Source organism: Pristis pectinata, chromosome 16, assembly GCF_009764475.1.
Source record: "Pristis pectinata isolate sPriPec2 chromosome 16, sPriPec2.1.pri, whole genome shotgun sequence".
Taxonomy (NCBI): domain Eukaryota; kingdom Metazoa; phylum Chordata; class Chondrichthyes; order Rhinopristiformes; family Pristidae; genus Pristis; species Pristis pectinata.
This window is the reverse complement of record NC_067420.1, coordinates 26,710,792-26,735,939: the sequence shown is the minus strand read 5'-3', so window position 1 is coordinate 26,735,939 and position 25,148 is coordinate 26,710,792. Positions and strand designations below refer to the sequence as shown.

The 25,148-nt window shown below is 39.1% G+C and overlaps 1 protein-coding gene across 4 annotated transcripts; it reads right to left on the bottom strand.

The window, feature by feature from the left end:
• Nucleotides 1-5: 5 nt before the first annotated feature.
• On the bottom strand, nucleotides 6-20,620 carry LOC127578907 (protein LKAAEAR1-like). 4 transcript variants are annotated; one of them, XR_007957587.1, is made up of 4 exons: nucleotides 20,572-20,620; nucleotides 4,785-4,907; nucleotides 3,911-4,007; nucleotides 6-1,524 (listed from the first exon to the last, which is right to left on the bottom strand). XR_007957587.1 is itself a non-coding variant. In XM_052031462.1 (3 exons), the coding sequence occupies exons 1-3, from the start codon at nucleotides 9,017-9,019 to the stop codon at nucleotides 1,462-1,464; spliced, it is 468 nt and encodes a 155-aa protein (XP_051887422.1). In that variant the 5' UTR covers nucleotides 9,020-9,032; the 3' UTR covers nucleotides 6-1,461. The 4 variants fall into 4 exon arrangements, 1 of the variants encoding a protein (XP_051887422.1); XR_007957586.1 differs by lacking the exon at nucleotides 20,572-20,620 and adding an exon at nucleotides 8,738-9,032; XR_007957588.1 differs by lacking the exon at nucleotides 3,911-4,007.
• Between the last annotated feature and the right edge of the window lie 4,528 nt (nucleotides 20,621-25,148).

Genomic DNA, 25,148 nt, shown 5'->3' with positions numbered 1-25,148 from the left:
AACATTTCATAATAGTACAGAAACAAATCATAAAGTTATACTTGGGTAATATTTTGCAGAAATCTCAGGCCAGTTATGTTAAAAAAAAACAACTTATTACAATCTTCCATTTCATATTGTACTGAGTGTTTGAATTGAATAACCAAGCAATATTGAATTATCATCACTTGAATGATAAATGGATTAAGGGGAGAAAACTTTTGAAAATGAGATTGTTGCTGCTGGTGGTGTTGGAATGGGCAAGAGCACTATGAGATGCTACTGACAGAAGCAAAAATTGAGGTATGCTTGTTCTTGCTGTTCTTATGAGGATGTTAAAGATTCAGGCTACTTCCCTGCAATTGACTTTGCTGGAGACAAGTCAGGTCTGTTATTCTTTACTAATTCTATCATTTAGAATTTCGATTAGTGTCCTTACAACTTGTCTGGTAAAGAAGCTATAATATAATGACACAGACCATTTCACCACTGAGAAGGGAAGATCTATTGTCAGGTGGTAGTATTAAGCAAGTACTGCATTGGTTTGGATGTGAGTCATTGCAATTATCTGCCTTTTTCCCCCTAAAACATATTGTTACTTCTCTACTGCAACTGAGATTCAGTACTTGAAAGCATACACTGGCAGCCAGGCGAATAATAAAATAACGAACAATATGTTGGAGGAACTCAGGTCTACCTCGCTGAGTTCCTCCAGCATCTTGTTTGTTGCTCCAAATTCCAGCATCTGCAGTCTCTCCTGTCTCCGATTTATGAAATAAATCTTGGTTTTCATGCTTTGCAATTAAACTGCATTATTAGTAACAAATCTGTATGAAATTTGTCTCATATTTTGTTAATGTTGCTAATCTCATTTACTTAAACAATAAACAGACAAATTTCATATCCATGTACAAAATCGAGTTATGAACATGTACCATTTCAATTATAATCTCTATTTTCCATTAGATTCATTTTGATACTGAAAGAAATAACACATTTTTAAAGTAGAGGGATTAAAATTCAGAATTAAAAATTAAAACATATTTTCCAACTTCTGTAAATCTTTGAATTGGATCCAAAATGTGAGAATATTAAATTACATTTTATGCAAATTTTTGATGGGAAGCAAGAAGAGCTGGTGTTGAAATGAAAGCAAATTAACTGTCAGGTCAATGATCATTTCTCCAGTTCTTCCAAAGTTTGGAAAGGTTTGGTTGTGTTATGCAGATATTGGTCAACCTTAAAAGTGCATGTTTAAAAGATATCAACTAAATTCAAATAAAAGGACAAAACAATGAATTTCTACTGATTTTGAACTCTGTTGATAATTATATATTAACGTATTTTTGCACACCTTTCTTCCTTATATAGAAATGATCAAGTCACTGTTGAGCTTCAAAAAGTTTTATTCAGAGCAAATATGTTACAAATGATGTTCCCATATGTTCTTGAACTGGGGCAAACGTTATGATATATTGCCTTTCATAGGTTTCGATTTATTGTTAGCCCTGCTTCATCACTCATAATTTCTTCTACTCTTTTTCTCTGTAAAAACAATTGCAAAAGAAACTTTGTCACAAGGATTATGAAAGTCAATTTACTAATGATGAACCTTGGATTCAGTGACTCATGCTGATAAGATAAACGTAGACATGAAACCCACTTCCTCAGAATTTTACACATAGCAATTTCTTTTAATGTGCAATAATTGTTGCATACCAGATACAACGTGGCCTGGCAGAGTGAAGTCTTGGTTTAGAGTTACTGAAGACCAGGTTCTGCTGCAGGGACATTGATATATACACATATGTAGACACATAAGCAAATGCCTGTTCTCTCACACGCAGGTTCTGGCATCTGCATTCTTTCCCAATGCTATTGCCTCCTCCGTTAACCTCTTCCCTCACCCACCCTCCTCTCTCGCCCTCAAACTTCTGCATTCCTGCATCTCCACTTTTCCTCTGTCACTCTCCAAAACTCTCTCCCTTGCACCTTACTATTCAGCCACCTTCCTTCATCCCCTTCTCTGGGCTCCCCTTCCTCACTTTGCCTCTCACTCTTCCTCTCTTTCTCCCATCCTGGTGTTCTCTCTCCCATTCATAGATCTCCCCTACCTTGGCTTTCACAGTGAGAACCTGAAGATATTCCATATCTCCACTTCTCAATGAAGGTAGATATTGTTGATGAAATTCAACACTGCCTCCAATGGATTGGCACAACTTCAGTCATATGTGAACACTCATTTCATCAGAAGAATGACTCAACCCCTGCATACAGCTTACAGTGATTCCCATGTTCTATATGGTTCAGAGACAGACTCCCTATAGCAGGCTCCTTAAAGTACTGGAGTAGTATCACCAACACTGCATCCACAAACCCTTCCAAATCCAGTGGTAGGATAAGCAAACTAATGCCAGTGTGCTCTCCAGTTGTCAATGTACCCAGTATCGAAGCTCTAGTCACATCAAGTGGACTCTGACAGATGGGCCATATTAGTCATGTTCCAAACACCAAACTCCATAACATGCATTTTAGTCTGAGCTCCATCATGGAAAGAGATTATGAGGACAGAGGAAATGCTTCACCTTCTTGGGGGAAAATAAAACTTGTGGCTCATGACTTACGAATGTGGAGGAACATCCTAGATTGCGTTCAGAATGTCTAGTCTCCTCCTTGTGGAAGCCCAATAAAAATGAAGAAGGGAATGCACAATTCCCAAACTGGAAATATACTACAGGACATGAAACCAAATATCAGTTTCCATATAGTTGCTGCACCCATCTTCAATGCCAAAATGATCTTTCCCACACAGGAAATGAGACTGAAGCTAAATGTGTTGAAATGGAAATGTACTCTTTCTTCTTAGTGAGTCCCTCAGAATTGAGGATTTACTCCCACTCGAGTTTTTGTTGGATCTGAGGTGGCTGATGAGATCAAGGTGGAAAATGGAAATAATTCAATAGATGGAGCCTGACAGAGCAGATGGGTGGGTGGTTTGCAAGGAAGGGCACTCTTTTAGGTGCTTAAGCAGGGCTTGTGTGTTCCCAATTCGTGGACTATCGGTTTTCCATTGCATCCAAAATGCTCAATCATCATGTTGAGTGATCATGGGAAAGAGATTCCCAGGAGTCAGTAGGGATGTTGGATTTTTTCCAACAAGGACTTCACAACCTCAAATCTTTCTCTCTTTCTGTGATACAAGTTCAGAATCAGAGGGAGCCTTGGACTGGGAATGAGGTTGGGTGGGCAGCCAGAGCAGTGATCAGGAACATGTGCCAAGTATGTGGCCGGAACAAGGGGCCTGGAACATGGATAGGTGTTCCATCTGAACTGGGAGCCTGGAATGGTCCTAGATGTGCAGCTGAAGGTGGGGGCCAAAGCATAGCGAGGAGCATGGCCAAGAAGCAAGGAGGTAGGCAGTGGGCAGGACTCCTATGCCCAAGCACACATGGATGCAAGTGTGTCCCATTTATGTGAGTGCATATATACCCATGCAGCAGTTTTCAGTTGTTTTGGTCCCTCTTTTCACTGGATAAAGACCTTGGTTTGTAATGCCCATGTGGTCACTAGTGTGCAATGACTATTCCATGTCCAAACAAACCACACAAGGACAACTTCCACTCCACAGCCTGAAGCTCAGGACTGGAATGCAACAACCCTCACGGTAATGTATTGGACACAGTACGGTGGATGAACTAAATGATGGCTTTCAGTTCAATGTAAAAGAGTGGGTATTTTGCTGCAATTTGCCAGTGAAATCTGCTATTCTAGATTTATAGTCAGTTAAATCGTTTGATGCAGATTTATTATTCAATCAATCTCCATTGCTTTGCAGAGCACAGAAAAATTTGAAGTGGCCAATTTAACGTCTAGAAAATGTGATTAGCAGACCACTGGCTGGAAGGTTCAGGGAATGATAAACCAATCTTACGGTAATAATCTGAGAGCAAGAAAAAAAGCGTTCCAAGTGCTCCTCTGAATGGTTCCATTGTGCTTCACTGTTAGTGCATCTCTTTTCCACGAGAATCCTGTGCAATTTTGGGGGAAAAGAGGTAAATTGGTCTAAAGTAATCATGGCAGTGGAAGGATATTCAGTTGGTTCTTTTGAGTCAATGAAAACAAAATACTCCTGATTTCAAAGAATAATGAGCTGGAACTGCTGGCTAGCTGCAGTACACATGACAGTGCAGTCCAGACTTCCCAGTCTGTGCATTGTACAACACCACCAAATCTAGAGGTGGTTCCGAGCTTGGCCCTATTCATTGGAATGGGGTCACTAGCCTGGACAATAAGTGGTTTGCTTTTCTTCCTCCACTTATTTTAATTATGTTTAATGAATAACTAATAACTAAGATGTTATATAAATTTTTTAAATTACTTAAATGCATTTCAACTCTGTGAAAGAAACATTAAGGTAAGTTTTTCTGATCCTGTAAATAAATTTCTCTAAATGTTCCTGATCTTCCGAGATGCATAGGGACAGTGGAAGGGCTTTTCGCACCATGAGATGCGATTTAGGAGCAAGGCCCATGTTTTGGTGTGAAACCTGCGCGCTGCTTATGGACCACTTGGCTCTGTGAGACCACCACAGCAATGATACCAACAGGACACTGAGCCTACTCAAGTGTGATTCGGGTTAATGGCAATGAACTTTCAGAAATCTTGTGTCTTAACTATAGTTTACACTACATTTCCACTGATTTGGGATGGCTCTCCTATCGTCTCACATCAGTAGAACAGTGTCTACATACAAAATTTCAAGACCAATATACAAATACCTACACTACTTTTGTGCAAGAACTCACCTGCAGTTTATTCAAAGTATCCTTGAGGTTAATTTGTTCCTCATATGGTGGAAGAAGAGCCTCCAATCGAACAGCCCTTCTGGCTGTTGGCTGAGATGATATTAAAAGATTTATTTCTTCAGCCTAACATGAGAAAACACCTATGTTAGTTTCTATGAAGCAAGATAACTTTATTTTTGTCAAGAGGCACAAGTTGATTTTGTGAATGTAAAAATACTGAATAGCATCAAATACAACTTTGTAAAGTCAGCATTGTAAAATAAACTGCAAATTGTTGCGAATATACTGGAAAAGTTAATATATAGTCTGATGCTAAATGCAAGATATTGTGTGTCTAATTAATTAACACAAGACTCCCAAAACATGTACTGTACTCTGAGTTTATATATCTTAATAACTGAAGATATAGCCTTAAAATTAGTGAAATGCATCACTATTATCATAATATATTTTATTCACAGAAGTGGATTTTTTTAACAAGTTTATATTTTTTGTTGAAATTTTTCATCTGCTTTTGATAAAAATTGTTCACTTACAAGAATGGAAAAATACAGAACGAAAATAAAACTGGGGGAGTGTAAAATGCACTATCATCCATTCTGTGCAAAATGAATTTTAACCCTGCCATTAACTGGCAGGATGAGAAGGATCAGGAATTTTAGAGCCACATGTCCAATAAAATTCTTCCTGCCACTTGAACAATCTATCTATTTAATCTCAAAGATCTTCAGTAACATCAATGTGAACTTTGTGTTTTACATGTTGGTACTTAAGACTTCAAGTGCTGGGAAATGTAATACTTTTTAGGTTTCCCAAGCACAAAGTTTCCATTTTCTCTGCTAACAGTTATCTTTTCTAATTATTCAACTAGTTCAGTTCCTTGTACAGAGAGTATTTGCTATGCTCAAAGGAATTCCAGGCTCGGCCAAAAGATGATAATTATGCACAATAGTAAATGGATACTTCAATCAATCAGTTAAAACAGAATATGAATTCAAAGATACATAGTGAGCAATCTTACTCAAATTTTCAAAGTTCATGTGAACTTGATGGCATAACAGAATCCAAAAATTTCCTTGAGGCTTTCCTACTTCAAATGTATTTTTGTCAGATGGTTGGTAACTTGGATAGAAATCCCACTGAAAGAAACATTAAGTTTTCCTGACCCTGTGTCTGGGTGTATTAGATCATAAACCAACAGAGACTGTAAAGAAAATGGGTGAGAGGTACAAATAGTATAGACCGAATGAAGAATTTTAACTTGGAGTAGGTTTCAGGAGGGGAGTACTGAATACAGCCATCATTAGGAATTTAACTCCTGAGCCATATTTGCATGTTGCCAATCTAGTATCCACTAAAAGGTGAACAGTGGTAGTTATCCCATAAATAGGAGAACTTCTGGTGCCAGCTGGTCACCATCAGGCAACAGAAAGGCTTGCCAGCAAAAGCTACAACATGATGGAAGGGGAATTTAGGGCCCTCTCACAAAGGTGGGGGAGCTGGACATAGGTGGTCTAAATTCTCCTTGTGTGACACACACTTTTCCTGTCTCAAGTACAAAAAAATAACCTTCTGCTCCCGAAGCTTCTTATTACACTGAATTAATACAAAAACCTCAGTACTTTCCAAATTGAGCTGCAATTAAAATTGCAATCATATCACAATGTTGTCATTTGGTCCCCAAACCCATATTTAAAAATAAAATGATGTCATTGGCTTTGGGCTGATATCTTTGTCACATGCTCAGAAAATCAAGTTAAAATCAGGATTAGCGCAAAGCAGAGAGCAAATGGGAATCTCTAATCTCTAAACTGAATTTAGGAAGGAATGAAAGGAAGTGGAAATTAGAAAGGGAGTAAGCAACATAAATAAATGGCAAAAGCAAAGTAAAGCATCAAAGAGGGTCAAGGTACAGAACAATTGTTAAAAAACCTAAAGGCCCTGTACCTGAACATTCACAGCAGGCACAGCAAGGAAGATGAGTTATTGGCACAAATAGAAGTAAACAAGCATAATCTTAATGCCGTTTCAAAAATGTGGTTGCAAGGTGAATAAAGCTGGGAACTAAATATTCCTGGATATTTGCATTCAGAAAAGGGCAAAAGGGAAAAGGGATATTAACAATGGAGCACTATTAACAAGGGAGGAACTAACAATACACAAAGGAATTAACCAAGGAAACAGTATTTTGGATTTCATACTGTACAGTGAGCAAGGGTTAATCTTGTCGTCAAGAGGCCATTGGGGAAGAATGACCTTAACATTGAACTACATCACTTTCAAACTTAATGCAAAACTGGGGTCTTACGTCTAAATGAAGATGGGAAATGCGACTCCACTATTTTAGAAAGGAGAGAGAGAGAAAACAGGAAGGTACAATTATTGATAGGGAAACTGCTTGAATCTGTAATGAAGGATGTAAGAACAGAACACCTTGAAATGAATAAGATGATTGAGCAAAGCCAACATGGTGGAACTGAGGATGTGATCAATAAAATAGTGGAAGTGATGAATTTAGGAAGGTGTTCGATAAGGTCCCACATCGGAGGCTGATCAACAAGGCTGATCAACAAGATAATATATTGACATGGATTGAGAATTGGTTATTGGACAGAAAGCAGAGAGTGGGAATAAACAATCACTCATGGTTGGCAGGCTGCTACTACTAGGGTACCATATGGATTAGTGCTTAGGCCCCAGACTTTGACAATCTCTATCAATGATTTGGCTGAGGGGACCAAATGGCAGATTTCCAAATCTGCTGATGATACTGAACTAGGAGGGATTGAGTGCAGAAGAAGATGTAAAGAGGCTTCAAGGTATATGGACAAGCTGATTGAATGGACAAGAATATGGCAGGTGAAATACAATGTGGACAAATCATAGATTACCTTTGGCTACATAAACAAAAAAAAATTAAGTTTTTGTTAACTGGCAGAAATGGTGGCATTGATGTTCAAAGGGACCTGGGAATGCTTGCATACAAATTACTTAAGGCCAATGTGCAGGTGCAGCAAGTGATTAAGACAAATGGTAATGTTAGTAATTTATTAGGAGAGGATTTGAATACAGGAAAACAGGAGCAAGGAGGGCTAACTGCAATTGTATCGGGCCATGGTGAGATTCCACTAGGAGTACTGTCTACAACTTTGGTCACCTTGCCACAGAAATTATGTATTTGGGTTTGCTGTACAAGCAGAGACAGAGTAACCGCTGACTGTATTCTCTGGAAGAATGGGAGGAGATCACATAGAAATGTATAAATGTTTTTTTAAGGACTTTACAGGCTAAGTAAAGGGAGGATATTTTCTCTAGTTGGGGTGCCCGGGACCAGGTTTCACAACAAGGAACTGGCCATTTAGGATTGAAGTGTGGAAATTTCTTTATTCAGAGGTTAGTGAACCTTTGGTGGGCTGTTGTGGCTCAGTTGTTTTGTTCATTCAAAACAGAGATCAATAGGTTTTGGGGAAATCAAAGGATATGGGTGATAATGCTGGAAAATGGCTCTCAGATAGATCAGCCATGATCTAAATGAATGGTGGAGCAGATTCAAAGGATGGATGTCCTTCTCCTGCTCTTTATGTTCATTTGTTCTTATGAGGAAATTATATGATAAATAACCAGGGTCATTTTAAATATTTGCCCATTGAACTTCTGCTGGATATGGTTAAAATCCTTGTCTCCTTATCACTGTGCATCCCAGCCTAAGGCATTCATAGATTAGAGCCTATGTTTTGATTGGAGGTTTTAATATCAAATGTAATCTTACATCAATTAAATTATGACACCCTTCACACCCTTTGCAATTGGCTAGAACGCTTCTGGCATTCAACACTTGACAATCTTCATAAGTCACAAGATGATCTATGTAATGGAGTCATTTTTTGATCTTCACACGATCAAACAATGATCAAAAAATGGACTTCAATTACTTCTTATGATGACCAACTTACTCTCATTGTTTGGTAACGGAATCTCATGTCCTGTATCTTGTTATGTGATTCAGCAGCTCTTAGCTGCCCAATAAGAATTTGCTGCTTTTTCTTTTCTAATTCTTGATGGCAATCAAGAGGTACATTTGATCCTAGCAAAATGAAATCTGTTCTCTTTAGGTGTTTTTGTGAATTTGATGTCTCTTTGGCATTGCGCTGCTTCGGAGCTGTTTTCTTTTTACTTGATATGGATTTATTTTCAATATTAGGAGGATTGGAATCTTTGGCTTCCTTCTGAGACATTTTATTTGATCAACTTTTTCTACATTCTGTAATGAAATGAATAAAAAAACAAAATTAGCCTGAGGGGACCTTTGGCATTTAAAATTTCCAACATCCACAATACTTTCCTTTGGTAATTTCATATAAGCTTCACCTATTTACAGCGGAAAGCAAACTGCTGGAGGAACTCAGCGGGTTGAGCATCATCTGTGGGGGGAAAAGGAATTGTCAATGTTTTGGGTTGAGACCCTGTATCACATATTTACAGCTCCTCCAAACTGACTTTTTGTATCTACATATCCCATTACTACCCTCCTCTGCATTGCATTATCATCTCTTTTTTCATTTAATCTCTCTTGCCATTCACCTATCAGTCTTTCCCTTTTGTTTTCTCCTCCAGACTCCCTCTCTCAGCATTTTAAACCTGTTTGCCTCGTACTTCTCCCAGTGCTGATTGAAGATCATCCACCTAAAACTTAATCCGTTTTTTTCTCCCCAATATCTACTGAGTATTTCCAAGATTTTCTATTGATATTTGATAATGAAGTGCCCTTTCGGAAGCTCACAATTTAGTTAATTTCATCATAAATTCTGATGAAAGGTCATCAACCCGAAATGTTGATACACATCATCTAGATAGATGCTGGCTGACCTGCCTGAATTTTCCAGGATATTTTGTTTTATTTGCAATTTTTGTTAGGAATAAACTCTAAAGATGATATCTTTAAATGAGTGTGAAAAAACTCTGGTGATGTTATTAATTGGCACCTTACTTTTCTCTTTTAATTTTATTTCCCTTCTGTACCCATAAGCAAATAACTGAAAAGTCTAACTAGGTATTAGGTCCGAAATGAAGAATTGCAACTAAGTGACATTTGTTCTTTTACCCTGTAATTGGCTGCTGTTAGTGAAATATTGTTTCAATTATTCTGACATGATAATTCCTATTATTAATATGAATGCACTTATAATATTTAATAAAGTATGTGTAAACTGAAGAGGATTTTCTGGATCAATATGTCCAAAGAGCTAATAAGAGGACAGCCTGTTTTGGGTTGTACTGTGCAATGAGTAAGAGTTAATTAAAATCTGGTTGTCAATACTATTTCAGGAAGAGTACCCTGATTTGACAGAATTTTATATAAAGATTGCATGTGATTTTATTCAATCTGAAACCAGGGTCTTAAATCTAAATGAAGCAAACTATTGAGGTATGAAATGGCTAAAATAGATTGTGAAACTACGTTAAAAAGTATGACAGTGAACAAGCAATTGCTATCATTTAAAGAATTAATACAAAGTTTATAACAATCCTACATCCTTGCAAGCCAAAAAAAAAGTTGTCCAGCTTTGGCTAAAAACAGAAGTTAAGGATAGCATTAGATCAAAGGAAAAGACTAAAAGTTAAAAGAAACCCCCCTCCCCTCCCTCCCCTAACCTTACAGTTAATCTGAGCTCTTCAAAAATCTCAGAATTCAGCAAAGGCTTTGATAAAGAAAGAGAAAATAGAATGCATGAGTAATCAGGCACGGAACATAAGAAGACTGTAACAGGTATGTAAACAGAAAAAAAGATTAGCAAAAGTCAGTGTAAGTCTCATATACATTAAGGCAGGGAAAATTATAGTGGGGAATTAGGAAATGGCAGGGAAATTTAACAGATTTTTTTTTAAATTTGTCTTCATGGAAGACTCAGGAGATCTTGCAAAAAATGGTGCAACACGCAAAAAGCTGGAGAAACTCAGCAAGTTATGCAGCATTTATGGAAGGAAATGAACGGTCGATGTTTTGGGTTGAGACCCTTCAGATGCTGCCTGCCCGATGAGCTCCTCCAGCTTTTTGTGTGTTGCTCCAGATTCCAGCATCTGCAGTCTTTTGTCTCCATTTTGCAAAAAATGGTGACAGACAACAGGTCCAGAATGAGAAACTGGGAGAAACTGGCATTAGTTTAAAAACCATCTGGAGAAATTAATGGGACTGAATACCAATAAATCCCCAGGATTTTGTGTTCAGAGGGATCCAGATGCATTGTAGATGAATCACTGAAAGTTAATGTGCAATTAGGACTGTTGGCCTTTATTGCATGAGATTTTGAGTACAAGATTAAAAATGTTTTATTGGAACAATGTAGGTTCTGCTGAGACAATATCTGGAATACCTTGTACAAGTCAGGTCTCCCAACCTAGGGAAAGAGATATTTTGCAAGGAGTGAGTAACCAGACTGGGTCTATTCTCTATTCTCATGTTTAGAAAAATGGGAGGCGATCTCAATGAAACGTAAATGACTATTCCAGTTTATTTTATAAAAAAACAGATAAGAAGAGTTTCTAAAGATATTTAGAAAAAGAATTAAAATAGTGAGCATTGGTCCTACAGAAACTGAATCTGGGGAGTTAATAATGGGAAGCAAGGTAATGGCAAATGAATTTAATAGCATTTTGCAGTGTTCATCTCAATGGAATATACAAGTAACATCCCAGAAATAGCTGTAAATCAGGAACTGAAAGGGGGTGAGGCATTCAGGAAAATTTAATCACCGGTTAAGTAGTAGTAAGCAAATTGTTTGAGCTGTGGGGTGACAGTGCCTGGGTCCTGATCGTCTTCATCCTAGGACTTTAAAACAAGCGGCTACTGAGATGGCTGATGCATTGGTTTTATTTTTCAAAACTCCTCCATTTGGCAAAGGTTCCATAAGCATGGAAAATAGCAACTGTAACTCCTTTATTCAAAAAGGGAGGGAGACAGAAACCAGGAAACTATAGGTCAGTTAGCTTCTCCCCATGTCTGCGTGGGTTTCCTCCCGGTGCTCCGGTTTCCTCCCACATTCTAAAGACGTACGGATTAGGAGCTGTGGGCATGCTATGTTGACACCGGAAGAATGGCGACATTTGTGAGCTGCCCCCAGCACATTCTCAGTAATGCAAAAAAGACGCATTTCACTGTGTGTTTCGACATACATGTGACTAATAAATAATCTTATCTTAATATCTATCATAAGGAAAATGTTAGCAGCTGTTATTAAACATGCTGTGGAAGGGTGCTTTGAAAAATTCTGGGTAACCAGGCAAAGTCAGCATGGTTTCATGAAAAGGAAATCACGTTTAACTAATTTATTGAAGAAGTACAAGTTTGCTGTGAATAAAGGGAATGGTTGCATGATACTGAAATTCTCAGAAGAGATTTGATAAGGTGCCATATCAAAAGTTACTGCGGAAAATAAAATTTCACAGTACAGGAGGTAACATATGTGGTATGAACAGAAGAAAGGCTGGTGAACAAAAAAAGTGTTGGCATAAATGTTTTTTTTCCTGATTGGCAAGATTTAATGAGTGACAATGCCACAGGAGATAGGTGTTGGGACCTCAACCTTTTACAGTTTATATAAATGACTTGGATGAAGACATCGAAGGTGTGGTTGCTACATTTGCTGACAACAGATCGATAGGTTAAAAGTAAACTGTGAGGAGGACATCAGGAAGGAATAAAGATGGGTTAAGTAGGTAGACTTACTTAATGGCAAATGGAGTACAAAGTGCGAAAATGAGTAATTGTCTATTTTAGCTGGAAAAATAAAAAAAAACATTATCTAATTGGTGAGAGATTGCAGAGTACTGAGATGCAGAGGGAGCTAGGTGTCCTAGAGAATGAATCGCAAAAGGAGAATATGCATGTACACTAAGCAATTAGAAAAGCTTACAGATTTTAATCATTTATTCCAATGGGAACCGAATACAAAAGTTGGAGCTTTTGCTTAAGTAATATTAGGAATGAAGAACTCCCATCTAGAATACTGTGTACAGTATTGTTCTCCTTAATTAGGGATGTTAATGCATTGGAAGCAGTTCAGAGAATGTTTACTAGATTAATACTTGGAATGGGCTCATTATCTGCACAGGAAAGGTTGAGCAGGCTAGGCTTATATCTGCTGGAGTTTAGAAGAGCGAGCAGGGACATGATTTAAACATACAGGGGTATCGACAGGGTGCATATAGAGCATACACCCCTCTTGTTGGAGAATCTAGAATGTGGTCACTGTTTAAAAATTGGTGGTCACCCATTTAGGACAGGTAACGCAAAATTTCTTATCTCAGAGAATCCAAGTCAAAAGCTGGTGGAAACAAAGTCCTTGAATATTTTTAAGAGAGGCGGAGAGAGTTTTAATAAGCAAGGGTTTAAAAGGTTACCATGGGTAGACCAGAATGTGAAGTTGCAATAAAATCAGCCATGATCTTAATTAATGGTGGAGCAGGCTGAAGGGCAGAATGCTCTATTACTGCTTCTAATTCATGTTTATAAGTATCTTGTATGAGGCAGACCAGAAAATACAAGAAAGAGCAAGGACATATAACACAACCCATGTTGCTTCCTCCTGGATTCTGTAGTGGAGTAATGGAAAGAAATGGGCGGAAAGGCTGTGGAGTGTCAGGCTGATGTTATTAATTTGTTTATAGGGCATTATCAATATACTGCCCTTTCTTTTACTCAAACAACAAAATAGCTTTAACTGGGTCCAATTTACATTTCACATAGGTAGTGTAGAATATCTGTGCTGTCACACAAAATAGTAGATTAACTCATTGGGCTAGATTTTGCATTAAAAGTAACAGTGAAGCAATCAGCACCACCAAAATGTAAATCTGTTATCAACTTCCAGTACATGCATATGCACAGTTAAAAAGGGAAACCAGGTAGTTGTTATTGAAGTTGCTAACACCTTGAGTGGCTTTGTAATAGTAGTTTCTTTCAGAGAGATTAGCCATTGAAAGACATAGAAGGCTATGAAGTTGTACTGCATACATGATAAATAACTACTTACCTCGGAGTAAGCTGGGGCTTGCCAGTGCCAATGCAAGTAATTTTGCTTTTAAAGAATCTTAATTACTACCAAGTGATCTTTGCACCAAAAACAACACTTATGCAAGAGTGACCCTGAGTTTCCAGTTCCACTTTAATTCTCCATCCCATTTCCATTCTGACCACTGTGCCTTTGGCTTCCTTCACTGCTCCAGAGAAAACCCAACATAAGCTAGAGGAACAGCACTTCATCTTCTTACTTGGCACATCTTAGCCTTTGGGATTTAGCATAATCAACAGATTCAGATAATCATTTATTCCACTCTTGCATCTTGTTCTTTTTAAATCTTCTCTGTTTTGGTATTTTAGATTTAGTTCATCTCCTCCTCCTTACACCCACTCCAGAGAGCTTTACCAAGATCTTTACAGCTGACAGCAGCACTTGTGTTATTCACTCTTTCTGGCTTTCCATTCAATCACAGGCATTCCCTTGGTTCTCTCTACCTCTATTCTCTCCTCCACAACTTATAACCTCTAAATTTTCTAAATTCTGGTTAAAGATCATCAATCTAAAATGTTAATTCTATTACCCTCTCTTCACAGACGCTGCTTCACCTGCTGACTACTTACAGCAGTAATTTTTTATTATACAAGAAGCCTCATTTAAAAAAAATGTTCTCTAAATGTTAAAAACAAAATAGGAATCCCTATTGCATTCGGTGCTCTCAATGTGGCTTCCTCTAAATTGGTGAGACCAAGCGCAGACTAGGTGACCGCTTAGCTGAGCGCCTGCGCTCTGTCACAATGGCCATCTGGAGCTTCCAGTTGCAAGCCATTTTAATTCCCTTTCCCATTCCCACACCATCCTGTCTGTCCTCAGCCTCCTCCAATGCCAGGGTGAGGCCAAACGCAAACTAGAACAGCACCTTATATTCCGCCTGAGTAGTCTAGGCATGAACATTAAATTCCCCAATTTCAAGTAACCTGCTCCCCCTCTGTTCCTTTCTCTCTCCTGATTTACCCAGGTCCTCTCTCTCACACTCTCCTTTCCAAACCAACCCCCTCATCCACCCCCTCCCCCACCAAGCACTTATCGCCCAGTTTCTTTACCCTTCCCCACCTACTCCATCTGGGTCCCCTATCCCCACCTGGCTCCATCTGCCAATCAACCTCTCCTCACCTAGATCCACCTATTGCTTGGCAGCTCTTACCCCACCCCAACCTAGATGCAGGGTGAAGACCTGAAATGTTGATTGTCTGTTTCCCTCCACAGATGCTGTATGTCCTGCTGAGATTCTCCAGCAGCTCATTTTTTTGCTCCTGATTCCAGCATCTATAGTCTCCTGTGTCTCCAATTTTTTAAATCCATTTTTAAATCTTTGTCTTTCACCTCTTTTATTCTGAATTCCATCTTATTTTGCCTCTCTTTATTAGATTTTTATGATTTGCCAGTAAATTGTGTGCACTGGAGTGAGAACTGGCATACCTCAAATTCTGCATGCCTCAGCAAGGATTTGTCAGCTTGGTTGTTAAAGATTTTCAAAATTACTTCTGCTGTTCATCCAATTTGCAGATCCCCTAAAGAGGGTGCTGTGCTGAAGTTACTTTCTAATCATTAAAAATCCATAAGAAAGTCTGTAAACAACTGTAAGTGCTATGAAAAGTTGGTGTCTTTGTTTGCCCCGACTGCAAAATCCAACATTTGTGAACAAAGCCACATCAGTTGTACTTTTAAAATGCTTGAGGCCCTGTGACTGTATCTACTTCCTGTTTTCACATTCATTTGGTTCACTATGCCTTCATCCGCTTGGTGTCAGGACTGGGGTAATGATTTTGTAATGTAGAATAAGATCGATATATCTGATAATGTCTGCTGTTCTTAATTTTCAAGGCTTATATATTAACTTGGAAGACTGAATGTGACCAGCTCAGTCAATTCAGAAAACTTCAAAATTTGTAATATAAGAACAGGAGCACACAATTCAGTTCTCTGTGCCTGTTACGCCATTTGAACAGATCGCAGCAGATTTTTTTTTACCTCAGAGCCACTTTCCTGCACTAACTCCGTATCCCTTGATTTCCTTAATATCTAAAAATGTACAGATCTCTGTCATGAATATACTCAGCAACCTTGGGTAGTGAATTCAAAAGGTTTTCTACCTTGTATAAAGCAATTTCCTCTCATCTCTGTCCTAAATGGCCAATCGTTTTATTGATACTGTACTACCTGGTTCTAGGCATCCCAACAAGGAAATATCCACCTTGTATAGAATTCTTCTGAAGTTCGTCATTTCAATTAGATTGCATCTCAAAAATGGGAACGCACCAACTGACTGCACATTTTCATCCTTACAGACATAATTTGGAGTTCAAAGCTCCACTCCATGACAATTGTGGTACAATCTCAGTGTAATTAGGAGCACATTGTGCATTTGTTGCTTTTTTCATTATTTAAAGGGACATTCTGCTGTTGTCAGAAATGGGTAGCTACAAAATTGACCCAAAGAGTTTAAACTAACAGGGGATTTCTTTCACAATTATTTAATTGATGGGATACTCAATCCATGGATGCCACAATGGTGACACTCTATTACTGGAAGCACTGTTACGGCCATGCGTGGTTATTCATGGCATGCCTTCTCTCAGAGTCATCAGAAAAACCACATACTGGCTTGATCTTTCTGATGAATAAAGCTTTCCTAGGCATAGGTTTTCCAGGTCATCACCAAGATAGGTGACATCATGCAGATGACTTACAGAAATACTTATGTGCCCAGAGTATTCTCTCTGTGAAGGTTAAGATCACATTGACTCCCATCTTCCCTGCCTCAAGATCTTTTCAAATGACTATATATGATCTTGACTATTTTTCATAATTTTCTGCTCACCACAGCATCAAAGAGGTCATGTATAAGAAAATAAGTGAATTCATCTACTTTGATTTTAGTGAGAAGCTGGTGGCTTCTTAGGCACTAGGATATGCCAGCAATACCGGCCTCCCACAAGTGCAGGCAACCATTGTCTGCATTCATGGTTCCAAAGATGAATCTCTAGAATTCTCTACCTTAGAAGTTGTGGTGATTTAGTCACTGAATTAATTCAAAACAGAAATTCAGAGATTTCTGGATGTTAAGGGAATTAAGAGATATGGGGAGGCTTCGGGAGAATGGAGCCAAGGTAGAAGATCAGCTCTGATTTTGAAGAATGGCAAAGTAGGCTTAAAGGGACAGATAGCTTATTCCTGCTCCTATTTTTTTTAAATGTTAATGAACTGCCATTGTCAAAACTCCCAATGTCAATATCCAGGATTACAGGAGGGTAGAGTGGGGGTGGGGAAAAAGTCATCACCTTTTCTCAAAACCTTATAAAGTGGACCAGCCACATAAATACAGTCATCATGTGGCTGCAAGAGCAGGCAAAAGGATGGAATATCTGGCTCAAAGCTTTTGCACCATCTAACTACAAGGCACATTTAGAGTGTGATGCAAACTCCTCATGTGTCCTGACAAGTGTAGTTCTAATAGCACTCAAGAAGCTCAATATCATATCTGGACAAAAACAACCCATTTAACTGTAAGCCACCTTCCAGCTTAAACATTCACTTCCTCCACTGCCACGTTGTTGTAACATGTCCTGTCTGTTAAGTGCCTGCAGCTTCTCATTAAAACATTATTGACTGCACCTTCCACATCTGTAACAGCAGGCACATGGGAATATTGCTACTTTCAAGTTCCTATTCAAGTTGTACATATTATTCTGGCTTGATAGTTTGCATGTTACCATGCCTTAGTATTATTCATAAAAATAAATGGTGATCAAAATTCGGGGACTTATAGCATTGTGTGCAAACTCCAGAGTTTCCATTCCAAGCTGCATAGCACATAAATGACCCAGGATATATGCAGTGGCATTCAATGATATATGGCCAAAGTAACCACCGGGCTTTTCATTCATCCTGCCGGCTGTGCCAGCCACAGGCCGCATCTAAAGAAGCAGGCTTTCACAATTCTGTGGGGCCGACTTTGCACCTTAAAAGGGACTTCTGTGAGCACACCCCAAGCTAGCACTGGGAACCTGACCAATTTGGTCATATATAAGTTATCTACTTATCTAGCTTCTCCTCTTTGGGCTTCATTGGCCTTCTTTGCATCAAATCAGGCTGTTAAGTCCTAATATTACTTCCGGCAGTCTGCAAAATTGAAATCTTCAGTCAAGATTATTATTAGAGAATGTGACCTCTGTACATGATAGAACTTCCTTAATTTCATTTCTCACTTTTGTACTTGCTCATATCCAGAAGGTACCGTTTTTAACTCCCAGTTCCAAGCAGTTAAAAGCATGCCTGCTTTATATAGGATTAAATGTTAAAAATATATGCCAAAAAAACAATTCAAATGATTGTCATAATCACTTGAATTGCTTCCTGAGCCTAATAGATAAAAAAGCACTGAGTACTAGTTGAGGCAATCAAGATTTGAATCTTAGTGTTGATTGGTGCTTGAGTAATAGTTTCCACCTAGATCCCAGATATAATGTCCTGCTCCAACAGAATGCTCCCTTACAAGCAGCAGCAAAGCAAAAAAGAGGCAGGCCTGCCACATATCTAAAAAAAAATTCACATCTTCATGGTTCCCCGTGAAGTGAAGGTGAAGACTACACATAGGCTTTAGTGGATGACAAAATACACTGTTGGTAATATGTTGGGAGAATAGGAATTAAAAAAAAATCTGAATGTAAATATTTAAGTCTGTAACAAAGCAGATGTAACAATTGCTGGAGTGTAAACCTGCCATGAGAAGTAACACTGTGGCATTTCAGCAGGAGTTTTGAAAGGAACTGATAACCATTTACTATAGTGTTTCATATCAAACTTAAATACATCTAGTTTTGATTTGCATGTAGACTCATTTTTCTGAAAAACATGATTCCATCCAAAATAATCATGCCTTCTTAATAATCACATTACAATAAAATAAACAGAATCAATCTTTAAAATATTGTCCATCCACTGAAATATGGATCAATTGTTTTATTTCAGGTGGAGCCATCATATACAGGTTTTAAGTGGTAACCTGAAGATGCACATCTAGAAATTTCATACCCAGAGTTTTCAATCTCCCTCAGTTACTTAATACTAACATTGCTCAGCATGTATGTTAGATACTGCACTGTCTGCTTACAGAAGTAGAGTCGAAAACTAACAGCTCTACTCAAATGAGCACTAAGTTCTTTCCCAAACTGCAGGAAGGTTTAAAAATCACATTGTACGTTCTCTTTTAATTTGATACTAATCCTCTCTTAACCTCAGACTGCTTGTGTTTTAAGTGAACTCAGTACTGAAGAGCTTAAGGTCTAGTATTGTAAAAACAAACTAAATAAAAACAAAAGCTTTCAGAGGGCACTGACACACAATTCCACAGAATTTATTTTACATATGTTTCTTTGCATTATCTATTATTGTACTGCAGGTGGCGCTATGAAACATGCACACTCAATACAATTTTTTTGTTAAATGGGTGCATGTGATTGAAGGCCTTGGGACCAGGATCAAATGAGAAATGCAGGTAGCCCTCTTATACTCATTTTCATAACCATCCCTTTGACCTTGTTATCACATGGCCTCACTATTCCACTGGTCTTTAGTATAATGAAGTTATCTCTACCTCTGAACATTTCCTTAACTTAAAAGATCTGAACCAGTTGTATCACAATCAGGCATGATTGAGACATATGTTTCTCCAGGATCATCTTGGGGAGCAAAGATAACTTGTGGCTTCTCTTCAAGGAGCATGACTAAACAGAATACGAAGTTAAGAAACAAGATGTGGATGATAGTCAGAGACAATAGTTATTTAGGAGAGACAGAAGAGGAGACAATAGAAAAAGAGAAGCAAGACAAACAGGCAGGGATCATGTAAGTGAAAGACAAGTAGAGTTAGATGAGGAAGGAAGTGGAACAGGGAGGGACATAGCAGAATTCAAGTATAACTTTACCAATATTCTTACCTAGGGAACACAAAAAGTAATGTTTTTGGGGTAGGGCTCAGTTTCAGAAAGTTTCAAAAAGTGCAGAATTAGGTAAGAACCTAGTTTAATAATGGATACATTATGGACCAGCAAAAATACTTAGAGCCAAGTATTATGAAGAGATCAAAAAGGCAGGGGAAGGGGGGTATTGGTGACAGAGCAAAATCTTACAGAAATAAATGGAAAAATGAAAAACAATGATGGCTAGGGTGATACAGAAAGTGAGTGTTGTGCAGCCAGAGTACAAGGTCAAAAACAGCCAACAGCACACCACACACACATACGTACACACACACACGCATGAAAAATTAGCAGAGACAATTGGAGGAAAATATTTTTATGTTAATGTTGTGTGTACAATAATACATATTTAAGTGGGGACCTGTACTAAAGGTAGCAACAGCCCTAAAAGTAGATAACGCTGGACAAGTTTCAGCAGATCTCCCATTTTTCTGTGGAGCTCCTTAATGCTTAATACATGACTTCGTGTTACTGTACGTGATGTAACATTAGCACAAGATACTCGCCGCACAAGATGCCGGGGGCTGGACTATATAAACATGATGCAAGTTCGCTCCTGAAAGCGAGCACAATCTGTTGTGAGAGGTTTACAATGCATCCCACTCTCCTGGTATGGAGCATTGCCTCTGGCAGATCATCCTAACTGCACCATGTATGAAAACTGAATGGACTCCCCCTATTACACCATGTTACTCAACAAAATATAAAAAGCAACACTAGAAATAAGCTCACCCTTCCACACGCCGACACTGCAAGTGTTCTCAGTGAAAAGCAATGCCGAAGCACAGACCGGAAACCAAACAACTGTTACTATGGTAACTTTGACATGTTTTTCCGGGTTATCTTTCGCCAGTTACCTGTTGAGGATGGAGCAACCTCAGCAGACGGGGGTGGATGATGTACTGCAATGAAAGCAGTCCGCGGCTTAGACGGATTCATGGTCTGTGAAACTATTTCGTGCTCTCTTCTGGCACATTTCCAATAGAAAATGGACGTTTATAACTGTGTGGGTCATACTTAGAAGTCGAAAGTGCCCCTAAAATGGGTTGGATTTATTTTCTTCTAGTTCCTGTAATTCAGGTTTGCTCTCCAAATGCAGTTAAGGATCAAACCGAGGACCTTACTGGTCAAAAAGCTTATTCAACAAATTTAACACTGGTCAGAAATCATAAGTGATTTTGTAACGCTATGTACTGTATAGGTCGGTGTAAACCAGATATCAGACCCCAAGTTCCAAATGGAGACAATACAAGGTTCATTGCACTTTTCTGAGATCAGGGGCATAACATTACATTCAGGTTGCTTCCACGTAGTTATTGCAATATCTTTTGCAATAAGCAGATGTTTTAAAAGGCATGAGACTCGGGCCACTAAATGGGGCATGGTAGGTTGGTGTCCATTTGCTACTAATTTCTCGGGCAAAGTATACCATGACTGAGGCCATTTGACAGATTAGTTATCATAGTAGTGCCAAACCTGTGTTTTTTCACTAAGTGCAAGATCTTTCGAGCTGCAGGCTACAGGATCCAATGAGCACAAAAAATGGCTGTGACGTTTAGACCCTGTGCACTAATTGCCATCTGTGGCCTGAAAGGTATGAATTCACATGTGTGCATGCAGGCTTGAGTTCAAATGACCCAGAATTTTCTTGAAACCTGTTAAGTTTTTGCAAACCAGTGGAGACTAAGTGAAACCCAGAGAGTTCCCTCATGTGGGTAGTACTTATGGCACTCATGCACATCACTTTATTTGCAGGCGATTCATGATATCAATCATCATGCAACACTGATGTGACGTTCTGTTGCTAAACTGAATCATAATGATCAAGTTAACGCCATGTTAAGCAATTATGGAGTGTTCAGAGTTCAGTAGTGGAAAGAACACCTATCACTACCTATCCCACCTCCAATCCATATTCATTTAAGGGATTCTCGATGACCTGCAGGTTTGCCTATCTGCAAACATAGCCATAAGATAATGAGGATTGCACAAAGTTCAATTTAGATCTTATCAATAAATGAAGCAGTCCGTGCCTACTGTATGTGGAGCAAGACCTAGACCTGGGTTGATAAAATGCAAGTAACATTCGCACCACAGAAGTGCTGGCAATAACCATCTCCATCTAAAAAAACAGTCTAACCACCTACCCTTGATGTTCAAAGGTATCACTATTAGCAACTCCCTTATGAGCATCCCAGGGGTTACCATTGATCAGAAACGCAACTGAACTAGGCACATAAATACAGTGGCTACAAGGTCAGAGATGAGGTATCATGTGGCCAATTCCTCAAATTCTGACATCCCAACTTTCTACAATCTAAGGAACAAGGTAGGAGCATGATGGAATTCTCTCCACTTGCCTGAATAAATGCAATTCCAGTCACACTCAAGAAGCAGCACACTTGAATTGCACCCCATCCATCACCCTAAATATTAATTTCTTCCACCAACAGAACATTATAACAGCAGTGTGTACCATCTGCTTAATTCACTGCAGTTCCTGGCTAAGGCCACTCCAAACATAACTCTTTAATCCATGACATCAACCACTAAGAAGGGCAAAGAAAACAGGTACATAGGAATACCACCATTTTAGGTTCCCCTCCAAGTCACATAAGACTCCAGAATTTGAAATATGTCACCATTCATTTGTAATGCATTTTACTAGACAGATTACAGTGGTTCAAGAAGGGCTTCTCAAGAGCAATTACAAATGATCAATAAGTGCTGATCCTACCAGTGATAGTCACATTTCATGAATAACTAAAAAGAATTCCCAGGAGCAGCCATTACCCTCTTCCTCAGTCCATCATGCTTCCCTTTTTTTCAGCTACTAGGTCAGAGCACAGGGCAACTATTTGAGTACTGCAAATAATGGTAGGGAATCTGGAGAAGGTAATCCAGTGGAATGTCAAGGGGAAGTGGTTACACTTATCTTGTTGGAGGTGGCCACTTTCTTGAACATGCACGGCATAAATGTTACTTGCCACTTACCAGTTAAATGTTGTACATGTTTTGCATGGCCACTGACTGCTTCATTCACATAGAGAATAACAGACTCATACAGCATGGAAACTGGCTTTTCTGCTCACCATGCCTGTGCCAGCCATCAAGGACCCTGTAATTCCATTTTCCAGCCCTTGGCCCATGGCCTTCCACGCCATGGCATTTGAAGTGCTCATCGAAATACTCAAGCAATACATTCGCGATTCCAACCAGCCTCTAGTTGAAAATATGTTTCCTCAAATCCCCTTCAGATCTTGTCCCCCTTAAACCTATGCCTCTGGTTATCAACACCTCTGCTAAGAAGATACGGTTCTTAATATTTATTGTTTCCATCCCCCTCATAATTTGCTATGCCTCATTCTGATTCCCTTAGCCTTATCCACTGCAAAGATAAATCCAACTATTCAGTCTCTCCTCATAGCTGAAACACTCCATCCCAAGCAAGATCCCAGCAAATCTCTCTGCAATCATATCTTTCCTATAGCGAGGAAACCAAATCTACAGTCAGTACTCCAGCTGTAGCCTAACTAATGTTTTATACAATTCTATCACAATGCTGTGACCACTTTGCACTACAATAGATTTTGTTTTTTTTGTTCTAATTGTGTTCTTTCTTGTAAAAATTGTGTATAATTTATGTTTGTTTTTCTTGTGAATGCTGCTTATCTGATGCTATGTGCCTGTGATGCTGCTACAAGAAAGTTTTTCAATACACCTGTGCATACATGTACTTGTGCATATGACAATAAACTCGACTTTGACTTTTTCAACTTCTGACTCACTTAAATACTATGACGTGGCTAATGAAGGCAGTATCTCATTTACCTTCTTAGCCACCTTGCCTACTTGTGCTGCAGTCTTCAGGGGATCCTCAGATCTGTACACAAAGTTTCCTATGTTCCTCAGTACTTCCTAGGTTCTTTTGTCCATTTCCTCCAACAACAGAGCACTATAGCAGCAGTGTGTACCATCCTCCAAAAATTCTTCATCTCACATTTTTTAGGATTAAATTTCATCTGCCATTTCTTTGTCCATCCTAGCAATGATCAATGTTGTTCTGCAGTTCAAGAGTACCCTCCTCACTATTAACAAAATCAACAATCTTCATGCCACCTATAAACTTACTAATCGTACCTCTTACATTCGTATCCAGATTGTTAACATTTATAACAAACAGCAAGACTTCCAGCATCAATCTCTGTGATACAGCATTGGTCACAGACTTCCAATTGCAAAAACAACCTTCCACCTTCCCACTCAGCCTCCTATCACCAAGCCAATTCTAGATAAATTGCCAAATTGTACTGGATCTTGTGAACTTTGGTCCAAAAAGTAAGTCTTCTGTGTGGGATCTTGTGAAAAGTCTTTCTGAAGTCCATGTAGACTACTTTAACCACATTGTTGACTATCCCTGACTCTCCAAATGCAGATTAATCTTGTCTCTCAGAATATTTTCCAATAATTTCTCTTCCACTAATGTTAGATTCACTAGCCTGTCATTACCTGGCTTACCCCTGCTGCTCTTCTTGAAATAAAGTACAACATTCACTGTCCTACAGTCATTTGGCACCTCTTCACTTATGGGTAATGATTAAATTCAAGCTTCCCTTTACTGAAAGTGCAATGATATCAGTATCCCTAAGTGTATGACCGGAAAGATGCTTCCAATGTCATCTTCTCTCTTTCCACTACCCCTCTTCCATCTCCTTCCCTTTCTCTTCATCGGCTGCTGGCATTAGATAAGTATTCATCACTGCCAAATTGTAGAGGAGACACATGGGAGACTGCAGATGCTGGAAATACAGAGCGACACACACAAAATGCTGGAGGAACTGTCAGGCAGCATAAATGGAGGGAAATGAACAGTTAACGTTTCAGGCTGAGACCCTTCAGGACTGAAAATAAAGAGGGCAGAAGCCAGAATAGTGGGAGAGGGGTAGGACCATGAGCTGGCGGGTGATAGGTGAATCAAGGTGAGGGGGGAAGGTAGGTAGGGTGGGGGAGGGGGAAGTGGGAATGATGTGAGAAACTGGAAGGTGATAGGTGGAAGAGGCAAAGGGTTGAACAAGATGGAATCTGATAGGAGAGGACAGTAGACTACGGAATAAAGGGAAGAAGGTTGGGAACCAGAGGAAGGAGGGTGTGGGTGATGGGCAGGTCTTGAGGGCGGGGGAGGGGAAAGTGAAGGGGTAAAAGGGCCAGAGGGATAAGGGAAAACCAAAGGGGGGGGGGCAGCGTGGAATGGGGGGAGTGGTTACCGGAAGTTAGAGAAATTGATGTTGATGCCATCAGGTTGGACACTG

Bases quoted from the DNA above. Each gene is read 5' to 3' on its own strand.
- LOC127578907 (XM_052031462.1), bottom strand. From the start codon at position 9,019: ATGTCTCAGAAGGAAGCCAAAGATTCCAATCCTCCTAATATTGAAAAT. The intron at 4,908-8,737 runs GTAAGTTGGTCA...TTCTCATGTTAG, and splicing joins TCCGTTACCAAACAATGAGA to GCTGAAGAAATAAATCTTTT. The intron at 1,525-4,784 runs GTGAGTTCTTGC...TTGTTTTTACAG, and splicing joins ATACTTTGAATAAACTGCAG to AGAAAAAGAGTAGAAGAAAT.